The sequence below is a fragment of the Dasypus novemcinctus genome, chromosome 11 (genome assembly GCF_030445035.2).
Source record: "Dasypus novemcinctus isolate mDasNov1 chromosome 11, mDasNov1.1.hap2, whole genome shotgun sequence".
NCBI lineage: Eukaryota > Metazoa > Chordata > Mammalia > Cingulata > Dasypodidae > Dasypus > Dasypus novemcinctus.
The window spans coordinates 11,710,766-11,724,822 of record NC_080683.1 but is presented as its reverse complement, the minus strand read 5'-3'; the positions used below and the strand labels follow the sequence as shown (position 1 = coordinate 11,724,822).

The 14,057-nt window shown below is 40.8% G+C and overlaps 1 protein-coding gene across 1 annotated transcript in view; it reads left to right on the top strand.

The window, feature by feature from the left end:
• KIF6 (kinesin family member 6) overlaps positions 1–14,057 on the top strand; it is a 484,487-nt gene that overhangs the window by 250,577 nt on the left and 219,853 nt on the right. The window contains exons 11-13 of the mRNA XM_058306677.1: positions 2,730–2,835; positions 3,716–3,854; positions 8,135–8,353. Coding sequence (XP_058162660.1) covers positions 2,730–2,835; positions 3,716–3,854; positions 8,135–8,353 — 464 coding nt within the window. The remainder of the gene's footprint in view (positions 1–2,729; positions 2,836–3,715; positions 3,855–8,134; positions 8,354–14,057) is intronic.

Genomic DNA, 14,057 nt, shown 5'->3' with positions numbered 1-14,057 from the left:
GTCCTTGTATCCTCCTCCAGTGCATTACAGGAATTTTATGGGATAGCCAGAGCCCAGAGAGGCTGAATAATCTGTATGTGGTCACTCAGCAAATCAGCAGGCTTGTATCTTATAGTGCTTTCTTGTAAACTAGGATTCCACTCCAGCCTTCCTTCAGAGAAATTCCTTAGAATGCACATTATGGTCAAAGTATGCAGAAGAAATTATTTTCTAAAGAAGAAGTAATACAGAAGAATTAATTAGCTCTTACTGTTATCCTAATATTGTCCATAGAAAATTTATGGATACTGGAAACCACAACATACTTTTACTCTAGAAAATAGGTGTATTTTAGAACTCATGACAATTTTTCAAAATTTCAGAATTTCTGCTAAGTATTATTAGGAAAAATACAAGTAGATAAATATTACAATTGTTTTGAAGCCTCAGTAAGTTAGGATTGTAGATCCAGGCTTCCTTATGCATTACAGAGGAAAGTAGTAACTGTGACTGTGTCATCTCAATGTCCTTCAGAGGACCAGTGTCTCCATAGTATGGGATATTATATAGCCATGAAAAATGAAATAGGCCTACTATATATGTACTGATATGGGAGATTATCCTGGGTCAATTGTTTAGAAAAATAACGGTGAAGAATACTATTCAGAGTGTGATCTCATTTTTGTAAAACCAAACAAAACAAAATCTATAAATGAACATATGTATCTGCTTTGTTAAGAGCTAGAAGAATATATTTCAGCTGTTAAAAGTGGATTCCCTGATATATCAAGAGTGAATAAAAGAGATGTAAATGATGGGAGGAGAGTTCACATTTTAATTTATTCACATCTATATTGTTCAGAACTTTCAGTAAGCATGTATTGTATAATATTTTATACAACAAAAACATATTAAAAGTCTCTGTGGGAAGTGGATGTGGCTCAAGCAGCTGGGTGCACGCCTACCACATGAGAGGTCCCAGGTTTGGGACCTCTCCTGAAGAAGACAAGCAAGACAGCAAGCTGACATGATGGCCTGACATGGTGAGCTGATGCAACAAGATGACACAACTAAGAGACACAGTGAGGACACACAAAGAGAGACACAACACGCAGGAAGCTGAGGTGGCTCAAGTGATTGGATGCCTTCCTCCCACATGGGAGGTCCGGGGTTCTGTCCCAGTGCCTCCTGAAAAAGAAGATGAACAGAGAGCAGACAGTGAGTGCAAACAATGAGGTGTGGAGGGAGGGGAGAAATAAATAAAATAAATCTTTTTTTAAAAAGTGTCTGTGTGTCTTGTGATTTGAAGCTCTATTCTACATGATACATGATGTCAACTGACAAATAGAACAGATAACAGGTATTCCTGAATAAACTCTAAAAATTACAAAATAGATGATCTTATATTTGTAAACATGAGTTGTCACATGTCACAGTATATAGGAAGAGATAAAAGTGACATCTGTGGCTGCTGTATGATGAAATCATTATATATTGTTTGAGTGGGCCAATAGTAACAGTAGACGGGAAATATTTAGAATTTGGAAAGATCCTGAGAATGTGCAAATATTTTCATGATGATGCTAAAAAGATGTGCTACTGCTGTTTTATGATACCTAGCATTTTGGATACCCATCGCCATCTTATTCCTTCCTTATCAAGGTTTCCATCTCCACATATAGAGGAAGCATTTCCATGGAAATGAATCCATTAATTAATGAACATCTTTGTATTACAAACTTAACACGTGCACTGTACTAGATTTGGGGGTGGAAGGAAAGAAATGCAAAGATGAATAAGAGCCAGGATCCTTACCAAGCACTGGGGGAGCTAAAGTTTGTGCACAAACTCTAGAAGGCAGCACACATGATCCTACAAGTGAACTAGGACTTCAGAGGAGAGGGTTGGATGGTCCCTCCAAAGGGAGGTGTTTTGTTTTCATTTTGTTTTGCTTTAGTATAGGAAAACATGAAAATCATTGTAAGCAGAGAGTAAAAAGTCAGTATGGAGAGGAGACCAAGAGGTAAGAGAAAGGGAGTAATTAATCAGGCAAGCCCTAGAAGAAGCAGGAATAGCCCAGGAGGAGAGATCAGCTTTGAGAAGGAGAACGATATTACCTAAAATATATAAAAGAAGGAAGAGGGCCTGAGTGGTGAGGCAGAGCCACTTTGAGGTGAGGAAAAAAGAGACTGAAGGGGCCCACTTGTCACAGCTTTGACTTTCTCAGCCTAGTGAGAAGCTACTTTATGGATGGAGAATGAAGAGGAAGTAGTGGTAGGTTTGGGGTCATAGAAATATTTGGAATAGCCACTGTGAAGAATACAAGTCAACCAGGAATGATTAAAAGAGCTATAGAATATCACTGAGGTCCCTGCTGAGTCTGAATAGTATGAATTTTTAATGGAACTAATAAAAAATTTTTCATTACTTTCTCTAGCAATGCAACAGCCAGGCACAGAAGCATAGAAATTGAGTTTGGCTAGAATGCATGTATTGTAGAAATCAAATGATTCTTATATTGAAAGTTGCATATGAATTCATAGAAATTAGTCACATACTGCATTATCTACAGATTTCACTTTGTCAATCTGTTTCTCCTTAATTTTTGGAGTCTTATCAGATAACTGTATTTCTGTAAAGAAGGGGGAATAATATCCTGTGCTTCCAGTGTTAACCAATTAGGCAATGCCATTAGAATTTCTAAAGTTTCTAGCTCATAGTTACTTCTCATACATTATGTATTTTTTTAGGCTGGAAAAACTGCTAATCTCCTTTTTGGAAGACCAGGATCCAGAGAGTAGACTAGAGGTTGGCACTGATATGCGTAAAATTCATCACTGTTTTCATCATTTAAAGGTAAATTTAAATGTTTCCTCCAGTAGAAACCACTTCTGCCATGTTCAAGCTTCAGTAAAAGTCTTCCTCGTTGACCAGCCCTTGGGAGGTCTAAGGCTCAGTGCCAAACATCCAGAATGATGCCATCTTTGCCTTATGCTGTGGTGATCACTGGGTTTCCTCAGAGTTTGTATCTTATCTGCCAAAAAATAACATCAGAACATAGACTTCTAATTCTTTTGCGAGCAGTCTCTGCCTTCTTTGCAGTATAGTGCCATGTTTAAAAACCACTTATTTTCAAGCTATATCAAGAGAATTATATCCTGAATTTTTTAGTAGTTTTGAATTATCCATATAATTCTTCAGGCCTTAGGTTTTGACTCTGATGAGGATGCAATGAGAATATAATGAACCTTTACTTCTACCATATTTGTATTTTTGAATACTTTGTTAAGATAATAAACACCAGTTTTGAGTCTGTTATGGCCCAGGCATAGGTAAGGCAATCGAAAAAATCAGTCATGGAGAAGGCAGATATGTAAAGAATAATTGTAGTACATGATCAGTGGTATGATAAAAGTGTAAACTGAGTAGCATGGTTTTAATGAGGAAAGAATGAGCAAAGTGAAAAGAGAATCCATAAGGCAATAATATTTCAATAGGAATTCCCCAATTAGGGAAGGAGAGATGAGATAGGAGAGAAGGGAAGGAGGATGGAGGAGGAGAAAGAGGGTGGGTGCAAAGGCGAGATGTATCCGGAAGAGACTGAATTGCAAAGACAAGGAGATAAGAAAGAGCATGCATACCTAATGTGTGCAGGAGATTGTAAAAGGTAAAAAAAGAGTCAAAGAAACAAATTTAGAATAGAGGTATGGATACTAAGCTCTTATTTCATCTACAGAAACTACTGAATGATAAGAAGATTCTTGGAAAGAATACAGTCTCCTCTGAAAGCCACGACCAAGACTGCCAAGAACCGTTAAAAGAGGAAGAATATAAAAAGCTGCGAGAAATTCTAAAGCAGAGAGATAATGAAATTAGTATCCTTTCTGAAATGACAAGAAGCTCTCCTTCTATAAGCCTGAAAAGAGGAGTGAGAACATTTAGGTATCTTTGCCTAGCAACATCACCCAGCTGCCCACCCTGCTTCTTGCCCTTTAGAAGGGAAATGGCCCTTCAGTAAACAAAATATAGTGACTAGTACAAAATTACTAGAGTTACTATAAAAGAAAAACTTTCACTTTGATTTTAGCCGGTTGCAGTTATTATTGCAGGAAATATTCTAGTTTATTGGAAAGTATGGGCTTTTTATACCACCTCTCAATATTAAAATTTTTAAAATATCTTTTGACTACTCTATAGTGCTCTTCCTGTTTTAGACCTGAGCCAGTAAGTTAGCTGGTTATCTTTAGCTAGCTGACCGGACATCAGGCTGACCATGGCCTCATGGCCCAGAATTTGTGGCTGATGTGTGGGTGAAACTCAAATGATGCCTGAAAAATGACAAATGGTGTTTAGCTTATGATGAGCAGGGATTTGCTTAAATGTAACTTTTTATTTAAAAGCCAGATCTACTGCTTACAAACGTTTCCAAATTTGGGAGTGAGTACAGATGAGTCTTCAAGATAGAATTCTTTATTTGCTATAGAAGGAAGTATACTGTGGGTGCTGCAAAAAGCACATGAGACCTTGCGCTTTCCGCTGTCACAGAATAGAGGGTTACTTTTCAAGAACCTCTGTTGGATTGACCAACAGTCTTGGCTAGACCTCAAGACTCCCAAGTATTTCTTCAATATTGTTTCTCATTTTCACCTTCTCAAGCTTCTTGTAAAAGAATTGACATTTGTAGGCTTTAAACATTCACAAGAAATGATTTTGGTTAGTTCTCTATAAACAGATGGTTTTGTTCTTTTTAAAAAAGTTACTAAAAGGCATTTTAGCTTCAGCTTTTGTGCAGAATGCGTAAAAATAATCTACATAAGGAAATCCACTTATTTAAGCAGGTAAAAACAACCAAATACAAAGTAGGCATGCTGCCTGATTAACTTCAGTCTCTAATTTTAGTTGAGTATTAGCAGATCCTGCATGTCTGAGTCAAGAGAGTTTTAGCTGCTTTGTTATCCACAGCCAGTAACAAGAGGCTCAGTGGTGAATTACACCCCCGCACAGCCCTGTCTATGAGTCCTGCCTGCAAGCATTGTCACCCTTGCATTCTTGTTCCTCACTCTTACCCTATCCATCTCCAGGAATGGATGGTCCCAGCCTGGACCTCAGTCCTGGCCCCGGCCCCAGTCTGAGCTCTGCTTCTTTTCCTTTTCCTGGCCTTGATCCTAATCTAGGATCTTCTCCCCTAAATACTCCTACCAACTTCTTAATCCCCTTCTGGGCTTATGAATGTCTGTGAATATAGGAGGGACAAAATGAGATATGACAGGGAAGGAACAGTCCAGGCTTGTTCATGGATGTTTATTTTAAAAATAGAGAACAAGAGAGATGTACGTCATCCCCCTTCTTCACTGTGGTAAATCCCAGGTTCCTCTGTTCATGTGGGGCTCCACTAGATTCTTTATTGACTGTAAATGACTCCAACACGGTTTCCTCCATCTGGGGCTTATATTCAAAACGAGGTATGGTGGAATGAGTACTGATATTAAAGTTCAAAACCCTGGGTTGAAATCCTAGTCTTTCATTCATTCGCTCTACAACTGCTTAACCTCAGTGAAGTAGGGCATGTAACCTGCCCTGCCAAGCTCACAATGTTTGGCAAAGCCGATGAGATAACGTATCGGGAAGTGCCTTGCATGCTACGCAACATTATATAATGGAAGCTGTATCAATGTAGACAATGGGCAAACTCAGAATTTAAAAATTAGCTAAGACAATACGTGTGTTAAATGATTCCCAACACTTACCAAGGACTAATAAACAAGAAAGCCTCTTGAAATTTCATAGTTACTTAGAGTCAGATTAGAGGGTGTTTTCATATCTTTCTTCCTAGAAGCCAGAAGAGTAAGACTGTGACAGGAGGAATGAGAAGATACAACTTTCAGAGGGGGGAAAAAAAAGCTAAAACTTGAACATAACAAAATATAGTATTACAACCCAAATGACAGAGAATGACATTGAATGTTCTGGATAAAAGTGGTGCCATTGCCGAAGTTCAGACACCCCTACACAAAGCATTTATCGGGGTGTCAGCTGGTACCCAGCACAGCACTTGGCACCAACGAAGGCCTAAGTTATTGGAAATGAGGAGAAAGAGAAGACAGGAAAAGTAGGAAGAAGGAAAGTATCAAAGAAGACAGATCTGTACTGTGTTCCTTACGAAGTGTAAATCAGAGCACATGATTCCTTCCCGCTGTAGTAGAATAAAACCCAAACTCCTTGCTCTGGTTTACGAGGCCCTGTATGGCCTTGCCCTTGCCCACCCTGCTGACTACATTGCTCCAGTCACAATGACCTTTTAGTTGTCCTTCTAAAACAGGGTTTCTCAACCCTGGCACTGCTGACAATTTAGATTTAGTGGATAAGCCTTCGTGTGGGGGCTGGCCTCGCATTGTAGGATACTTAGAAGCATCCCTGGCCTCTACTCACTAGAGACCAGTAGCATCTCCCTCCCCAGTAGTGGCAACCAAAAAAACCCAAAAGAGCTCTAGACTCTACCACATGGGGTATGAAATCTCCCCTGTTTGCTTACACGGCTAAAGCCCATTACTCCTTAGGGCTTTAGCACTAAATGCTTAAATGCAAATGCTCCTTTTTGTTATTCAGATCTCCACTTAAATGTCACTCTTAGAAAGGTCTTTCTTGAATACCCAATGTAGAGTGACCACCCAGTTAATATTGGCCTTTTTAAAATTAGCTAGATACTTATCACTCTCTGATGGCGGGGTGTGTGTGTGTATGTGTGTGTGTGTGGGGGGCCGGGGAGGACGGGGAGAGAGAGAGAGAGACTGTAGAGAGAGAGAAAGAGAGACTCTGTCTCTCTCCAAGAGGATGGCTGCTTCATGGGAACAGGAACTTAGTCTGCCTTTCCACTGCCCTATCCTTGTACCTAGACTAGTGCCTGGCACACATTGTTGAATAAATTAATGAATGGGTATCACATTGTAGTGGAATCAATGATATCAATCAATTCTATACAAAGGGAAGTGGGAGATCTGGACAGAGTCCTGTTGTCCATCAGGCTAATGCACAGACACTGAAAAAGCTGTGAACACCTTTGGAAAGGACAACTGTTTTGAAGGCAAGGAGTAGAAGCCACATCAGAGACTGTGAGAGGAAAAAAAAAAAACAATCATGCTTCTGGAGTCACCAAAAAGTTGAAATCAAAGCTGAAGAAGAAGGGAGATGAAATGATTTCCATGTCACTTGTCCAAACATAACTTGGGTGCTTCCCCTCTTTTCTGGGTAGCACTCTCCTCTCCCACACCGTCCCTCTGTTTCCTCCATGCTCACATCTTACACTCCTATTTTAATGAAGGCATCTCTAGGGATGATGAAGACTGTGGATTCATCTTACTGCAAATGCAGTCGGAGTCCAAGATTCTCAAAAGGCATTAGAGTCTTTCCTTTTCGTGGATGGACAAAAAGCCTTAGCCTTCAGAATCAACAGTGAAGTAGGGAGGAATGGAGTACTTTGATTGCTTATCATCAGTGTTCTGGGTACATCTAAATAGCCCACAAACATTCCATTTTAAAATGATATATCTATGCATATAATTCAGTTATTTTCAGTTCCATCTGAGATCAAAAATGAAAAATAAAAGTGACTTTCAGTCCCATCTGAATGTGCTCTGAGTAAGCAGCATGCATTGAATATAGGGATGCACTGGCTGCACACTCATCACCGCACAGTCAGCAGACTCAGTTAGGCTGATTTGCCATTCTCCCTTTTCCAGTCCTCCTGCTGCCTCTTGGACAACTCTCAGTTGAGGGGGTGATCTTCCCAGAGTAAAGACTTCTTTACTCACAGATACATATACACAGCCCCATTTACTGCATAAACTACCTGGTATTCATTTTACTTTTTATAAACCCTTTCATACAATTTATAAGTCTTCACTGCTTTAAACTCAAACATTTTAAAGACTTCGGGTTTGCTAATTTTCATATAACGGTGCCATATTGAAAGACTAGCAGCCTCCTAGCTTATCCATAACTGTATACATGACTTCAGGAAGTTGAAGACTTCCTTAAGTCAGTTGTTACCATGTGACAAATGACAAATAATATATGGAATATTAATCTCATTTGGGGCATTTGTGTTTTGATCATTATAATCTAGTATGAGTCACTAAATCCTTAAGTCAAGTTTCAGATGTTCTGGTCAATATGTTAAAAAAGGAAAAGAAGAAAGCACGGGATGCTCTCCACTTATCTAGCATGGATAGACATGAAGTTAGATACTCACAGAGTTCACCCTTCCCACCTGAGAACCCAGAAGAAAGTCAGAAGATGTTGCTTTCCTCAGCTCCCAGACAGACCCAGGACTACAGTACTTTGGGATACAGATCCAGTTTGCTCCACAAAAAGACAGGTCAGTTGAATAAATTTCCAGCATTCTGCATTGTCATTAACGGATTTCAGTAGAACATCCTTTAGCTTTAAACACACAAGGATGAAAGCTCTACCAGTATATTTGTGAGAATTATTTTGCATAACTATCACATCTTCTAAATGAAGTACCAGTTTCCCAAGTCAATGACTGAACTGAGAGCATTGTATGAAATTGAGAACACAGTATATGTGAATTTTCACAAGTTCAGAGGCAGAAAAAGATGGGTCCAGTGCAGTGGTAGAAAAGTTAAGATAAACGAAAAAATCTTGCTCTAAGGGAGAAAGAGTAAGGACAGATGTTGGGTTACTGATGTTTTGAAGCAGTTTTTTATTTTTTTATTTTTTTATTTTTATTGACTTTGTAATAATATTACATTAAAAATATATATATATGAGGTCCCATTGAACCCTACCAGCCCCACCCCACCTCTCCCCCCCCAGCAACACTCCCTCCCATCATCATGACATATCCATTGCATTTGGCAAGTACATCTCTGGGCACCCCCGCACCCCATGGTCAACGGTCCACACCATGGCCCACACTCTCCCCCATTCCATCCAGTGGGCCCTGTGAGGATTTACAATGTCTGGTGATTGCCCCTGAAGCACCATCCAGGGCAGCTCCATGTCCCAAAGATGCCTCCACCTCTCATCTCTTCCTGCCTTTCCCCATACCCATCAGCCATCATGTCCACTTTTCTCAATCCAATGCCACCTTTTCTATGAGGACATTGGATTGGTTGTGTCCATTGCACCTCTATGTCAAGAGGAGGCTCAGATTCCACATGGATGCTGGATGCAATCCTCCCACTTTCAGTTGTAATCACTCTAGGCTCCATGGTGTGGTGGTTGTCCTTCTTCAACTCCATCTTAGCTGAGTGTGGTGAGCCCAATAAGTCAGATTGTAGGGGCTGGAGTCTGTTGAGGCTCAGGACCTGGCTATCACATTGTCAGTCCAGAGATTCAAATTCCCTAAATATATCTTAAACCCCGACACTAACTGCACCTCCAGCACATTAGCATGAAAGTCTTATGAAGAGAGATCCCATCTGAGTCCAGATTCATCACACGTAAACACCAGTTCCAAAGAGGGGCCATCTGACCTGTTAGTTAACCCCATCGGCCATGACCATAACTCCCATGGGTCTTTAGCCCTCGAAGGAACCGATACCTGGGGGTTGTATCTGCTTTATCTGTCTCTCAGACTCTGCTCAGTTGTGCATAAGGGCAATCCTTCTGACAGCCTCCAGACTTTTTTAGAGACTTGTAGCCATATAAACTCATTTCTCCTTTCCATTTCCCCCTTACATTAGGTCAAACAGCATTTTAAAGTCATGTTATTTTTATGTAGTCATGTTATTTTTATGTAGCGGAATATGTAGATATTCCGCTGATCCGCGTTGAACCTTCCGTATGAGGTCATTTTCCAGTTGCATCATCAGTTGGTAGTTGATAGTGGCCCCTCGGTGCCAGGGAGGCTCATCCCCGGGTGTCATGTCCCACTCTGGGGGGAAGGCATTGCATTTACATGCTGAGTTTGGCTTCGAGACTGGCCACATTTGAGTAACATGAAGGCTGACAGGAGGAAATTCCCAGGCACAATGCTGCTCTAGGCCTTGTTCTTATTTTAGGCTTATCAGCTCACAAGCATAGTCATTAGCGTCATGGGCTCACTGTTGAACCCTCACTCCCTCCCGGTCCCTGCCGCTGCACCTGGGAGACTGTTGCTGCTCCCCTAGGGACCACGACAGAGCACCACTGGCCAGGAACCCAGTACCCCCCCTGCTGTGGTTTTTAATTGTTGCCACTATGAGTATATCCAAACATTGCCATGCACCCTGGACATATGTTCTGTACAGCTCCCTGTCAGCCATATATCCCCTGTCAATGGTATCCCATACCAGTATTCCTCCATTGCCTTTGTTGAACCACTCTGTGATCCAGAACTCCCTGAAATTTGAAGCCCAATATAATGTCAGAGTCCCTTACTAGGAAATGGCATATAGCGATGGGTTTAAAGGTTATATAAAGAATACGTGTTGACTTGTAAAAAATTCTACATCCTATCTTTCCCCCCCCCCCTAATTATTGAGCTTCTCTTCACAGGAGCCCTAGACCACAGCAATGCATATATATAGTATACAGCACTCCCATCATCCACCACAAAACCTTTCCCTTCCACAGTGATACTCTTACACCCTATTCACATCATATTTACTTAACGTAATGTACAGAGTCTGAGACAATAGCTTTCAAACAAGGTGACATTTGTGCTTACATTGTGGTGCATACTTTAGGATACACAGTTTTTTACATTCTTAGTTATCCTATGTTTTACATTATGGTTTACATTATGAGTCTGTCATCTCCTATATGTTATGGTGTAATATTACATGTTTTATATCCATCCTTGTGTACTCTCACGAAACTCCTCTCTTACCCCCCTTTACCTTGGTTCCACACATTTAACATCCATTTTCCCTTCCACCTTGGTGCCCACAGTGAGAGCCAGCCTCCGTTTCCCGAGGAGCCCCTTCCAGATATAGATGGAATAGTGTTCAGGGTCTAACTTGCTCAACTGCCCCAATGCCCTGGGAGCCACCCTTTCTTTCGAGGGATACAGTTCCCTCTATTTGATGGCATTAGTCCTCCCCAGGATGTGGGTCCACCCCCACTCTCACTACTTGGGTTTCTACCCCATGGTGTCACCCACTCTGGCAGAATGAGCATTTAGACATTCCCCAGGAGCCTGTCCTGCATCAGACCCTCCCCTCTGAGCATTCTAAACAGGTAACCCTCTTTATTATATTTTGATATGATTTTCTCGGCATTTTACTCTCCACCACCTCCTGTCCCTCTCCTGTGTTTGTATGCTACCCCTCCCTCCCCCCACTTTTGGGTAATGTTACCCATCCGCCCATCCCCAGCCTCCCTCAAACCCGCAAAGCCCCAACCAAAGGCAACCCCTGCCCCCCTTTTATCTCTTCTTTGTGTTCATACTTACCACCATCTCGTCTTAAATTCCACCCCTGCAGACATCGGCTCACATCCTTCCTCCACCCTCCGATTTCCTGTAAGCCTATCGTTCAGTCTCTTGCTATCTAGGGCAGCTTGGTTATTTCAAATCATTGAGGTCATGTAGTATTTGTCCTTTAATGTCTGGGTTGCTTCACTCAACATAAGGTTCTCAAGATTCATCCATGTTATCACATGTGTTTGTAGTGTGTTTGTTCTTACAGCCGAGTAGTATTCCATTGTGTGTATATACCACATTTTATTGATCCACTCGTCTGTTGATGGGCATTTGGGTTGATTCCAACTTTTGGCGATAGTGAACAATGCTGCTATGAACATTGGTGTACATATATCGGTTTGCGTCCTTGTTTTCAGTTCTGCTGGGTATATACCCAGCAGTGGTATTGCTGGGTCATATGGCAAATCTATGGCTAGTTTTTTGAGAAACCGCCATACTGTCCTCCAGAATGGTTGGATCTTGAAGCAGTTTTTATTTCTGAGTCCAAATGAGCAATCTGCAGCAAAATAATTTAAAAATATTATCACAGTCTGCCTTAAAGGAAAGTTAAATTAGCAATATATCGTCAGATAATAGGATTTGGCAGGGCTGGACCAACTCAGAGGCACCTTTCCCATATCCAGCATTTTCTTTATAAATGTTTGTTGGCATGGTCTACCTCGCATGCATATTTTTCTAAAGGATTTACCTTGGGAATAATTAAAGAGTATGGTGCTCATTAAGAAGGATAATTTTTAATTTAATATAGACAAGATAGAGAAGAATGGAAGTATATTGTGTGATATATTCCTTTACCTCTTAATTCCAAATCTCCTTGCTTTGAATATCACTTCAGAGCACAGTAGAATAAATTCAGAATCTGATACCCAAAATGCTAATTTGATATTTATCATGATGTAAGTGGTGAAAATAAATGATACCTCTCTATGATTGCTTCCTATATAGCCCTACTATACTCTATTATAGATAACAGATGGCTGGGGAAAAAGGAGGCCCTTTGGATTGGTGAATTCATTAGTTCATCCATCCATTCATTCATTCTCATTCGGCGTCTTTATGGAGCACATCCCTCATTCTAGGCACTGTGTGGCTGCTGTTGCCGCTGCTGCTGCTGACCACTAAAACTTGCATAGCCCTTATGGCTATCAGGCACTGTTCTTGAGTTAACTCATTTAATTCTTATTCTATGAGATAAGTTACAAATGAGGACATACACAGTCTTTGATGTCATAGCACTTATAGACACAGAGAATAGTGCCACTATTACAAAAGCATACCTGTGCATTGAGGTGGGAGTACATACCAGGGCACCCTACCTCAAGTTAAGACCAAAAAGATCCAAAAAGGGGAGTGGGCTGGCAGGGTGGCCGGAAGGAAATAACTTGAATAGCTTTTAAGGATTCTAAGGTGGAAAATGGGCATTCCAGGAAGTAAAAAAGCCGGATATGAGTAGGATCTATAGAGTGAGAGTCTGGGAAAATGGGTTGATTGCCATGTGTAGGGTAAATTGGCAGAGGACACAAAGACCACATGCCTAGGTAGGGGGCCATTGCCGTGAACCAGACCAAAGGGCAATGAATGAGAGAGCTATACAAGGATCAGAAGCATGTAGATGGGAGAGTGGACAGGGCTTGGTGATAACTTGGAGGTGGGGGGCAAGGGTGAGGGTTGGCTTCCAGGTCCCCAGATGGCTTATGAGGCTCTTCATGCAGGCAAGGAACCGGGCCTCCTCGGACCCTACAGCAATTGGCATTGTTGGCAAAAGATAATCAGAGGTGGCATCTCCACTGAAATGAAAGATTAGACCCCATGGCTCATGATGGGAAGAAATTTGTTTATTGGTCTTTTCCAAAGACACAAGCTATTGTGCCCAAGCATAACTGGCCTCAGTTATCACTGCCCACCCTCTTGCTGTGTGCCAGAATTTTACTATTTCTATTTCTTCTTGCCCTCACCATCTCCCTTCTCCTAACCCTTCTTCCCCACAGCATCTCATAATCTCACTCTAACCTCATAATTATAGTCAATTTTTTCAGTAACTCTTTTCCTCCCTTGATATTGTTTTCAAGATAAACTGTAGGTTTTTTTGGAGAATGAATTCAAATTAATTGTATAGAAAATCAAATTGTCTGTAAAGTCCAGGTACAAATGAGGTAAAGGAGTTTTGGAGAAGAGCCTTATACTTTAAAGGGCTTTAAGTTGTTTTAACTGTCATTCAATATAGTTCTAGTGATAACTTTAAATAGGAGTAGGCTCACAAATGGACTGATAATGATTTAACCATTTGGGGGAAGAGTTTGTTGGGGGACTTGTATTTTTTTGTAAAATTACATGATGAAAATTGTTGTGGATAAATCAGTGCTGCAAAGCAACAGGTAATGAGATTGTTCACTACAGTGTTTAAGATTCTATGTGATTTAACTTTTGTTGCATTATTTAATATACAAAAAGTTTATGTAGGCTAAACCAAATGCCAAAAATTAACAAACATGTTGTCTTGAAAGCATTTCTGCATTATGTCGGTGTTGTCAATTTCCATTAACCAACCCTGGGGATTTTTAGAAATAGGTAAAGCCAGTAAATTTGACTGTCTTCTAGTCTGAGACTGTGTGAAACTCTCTCTCCCTTGATGACCTCCTTTTCACTCACC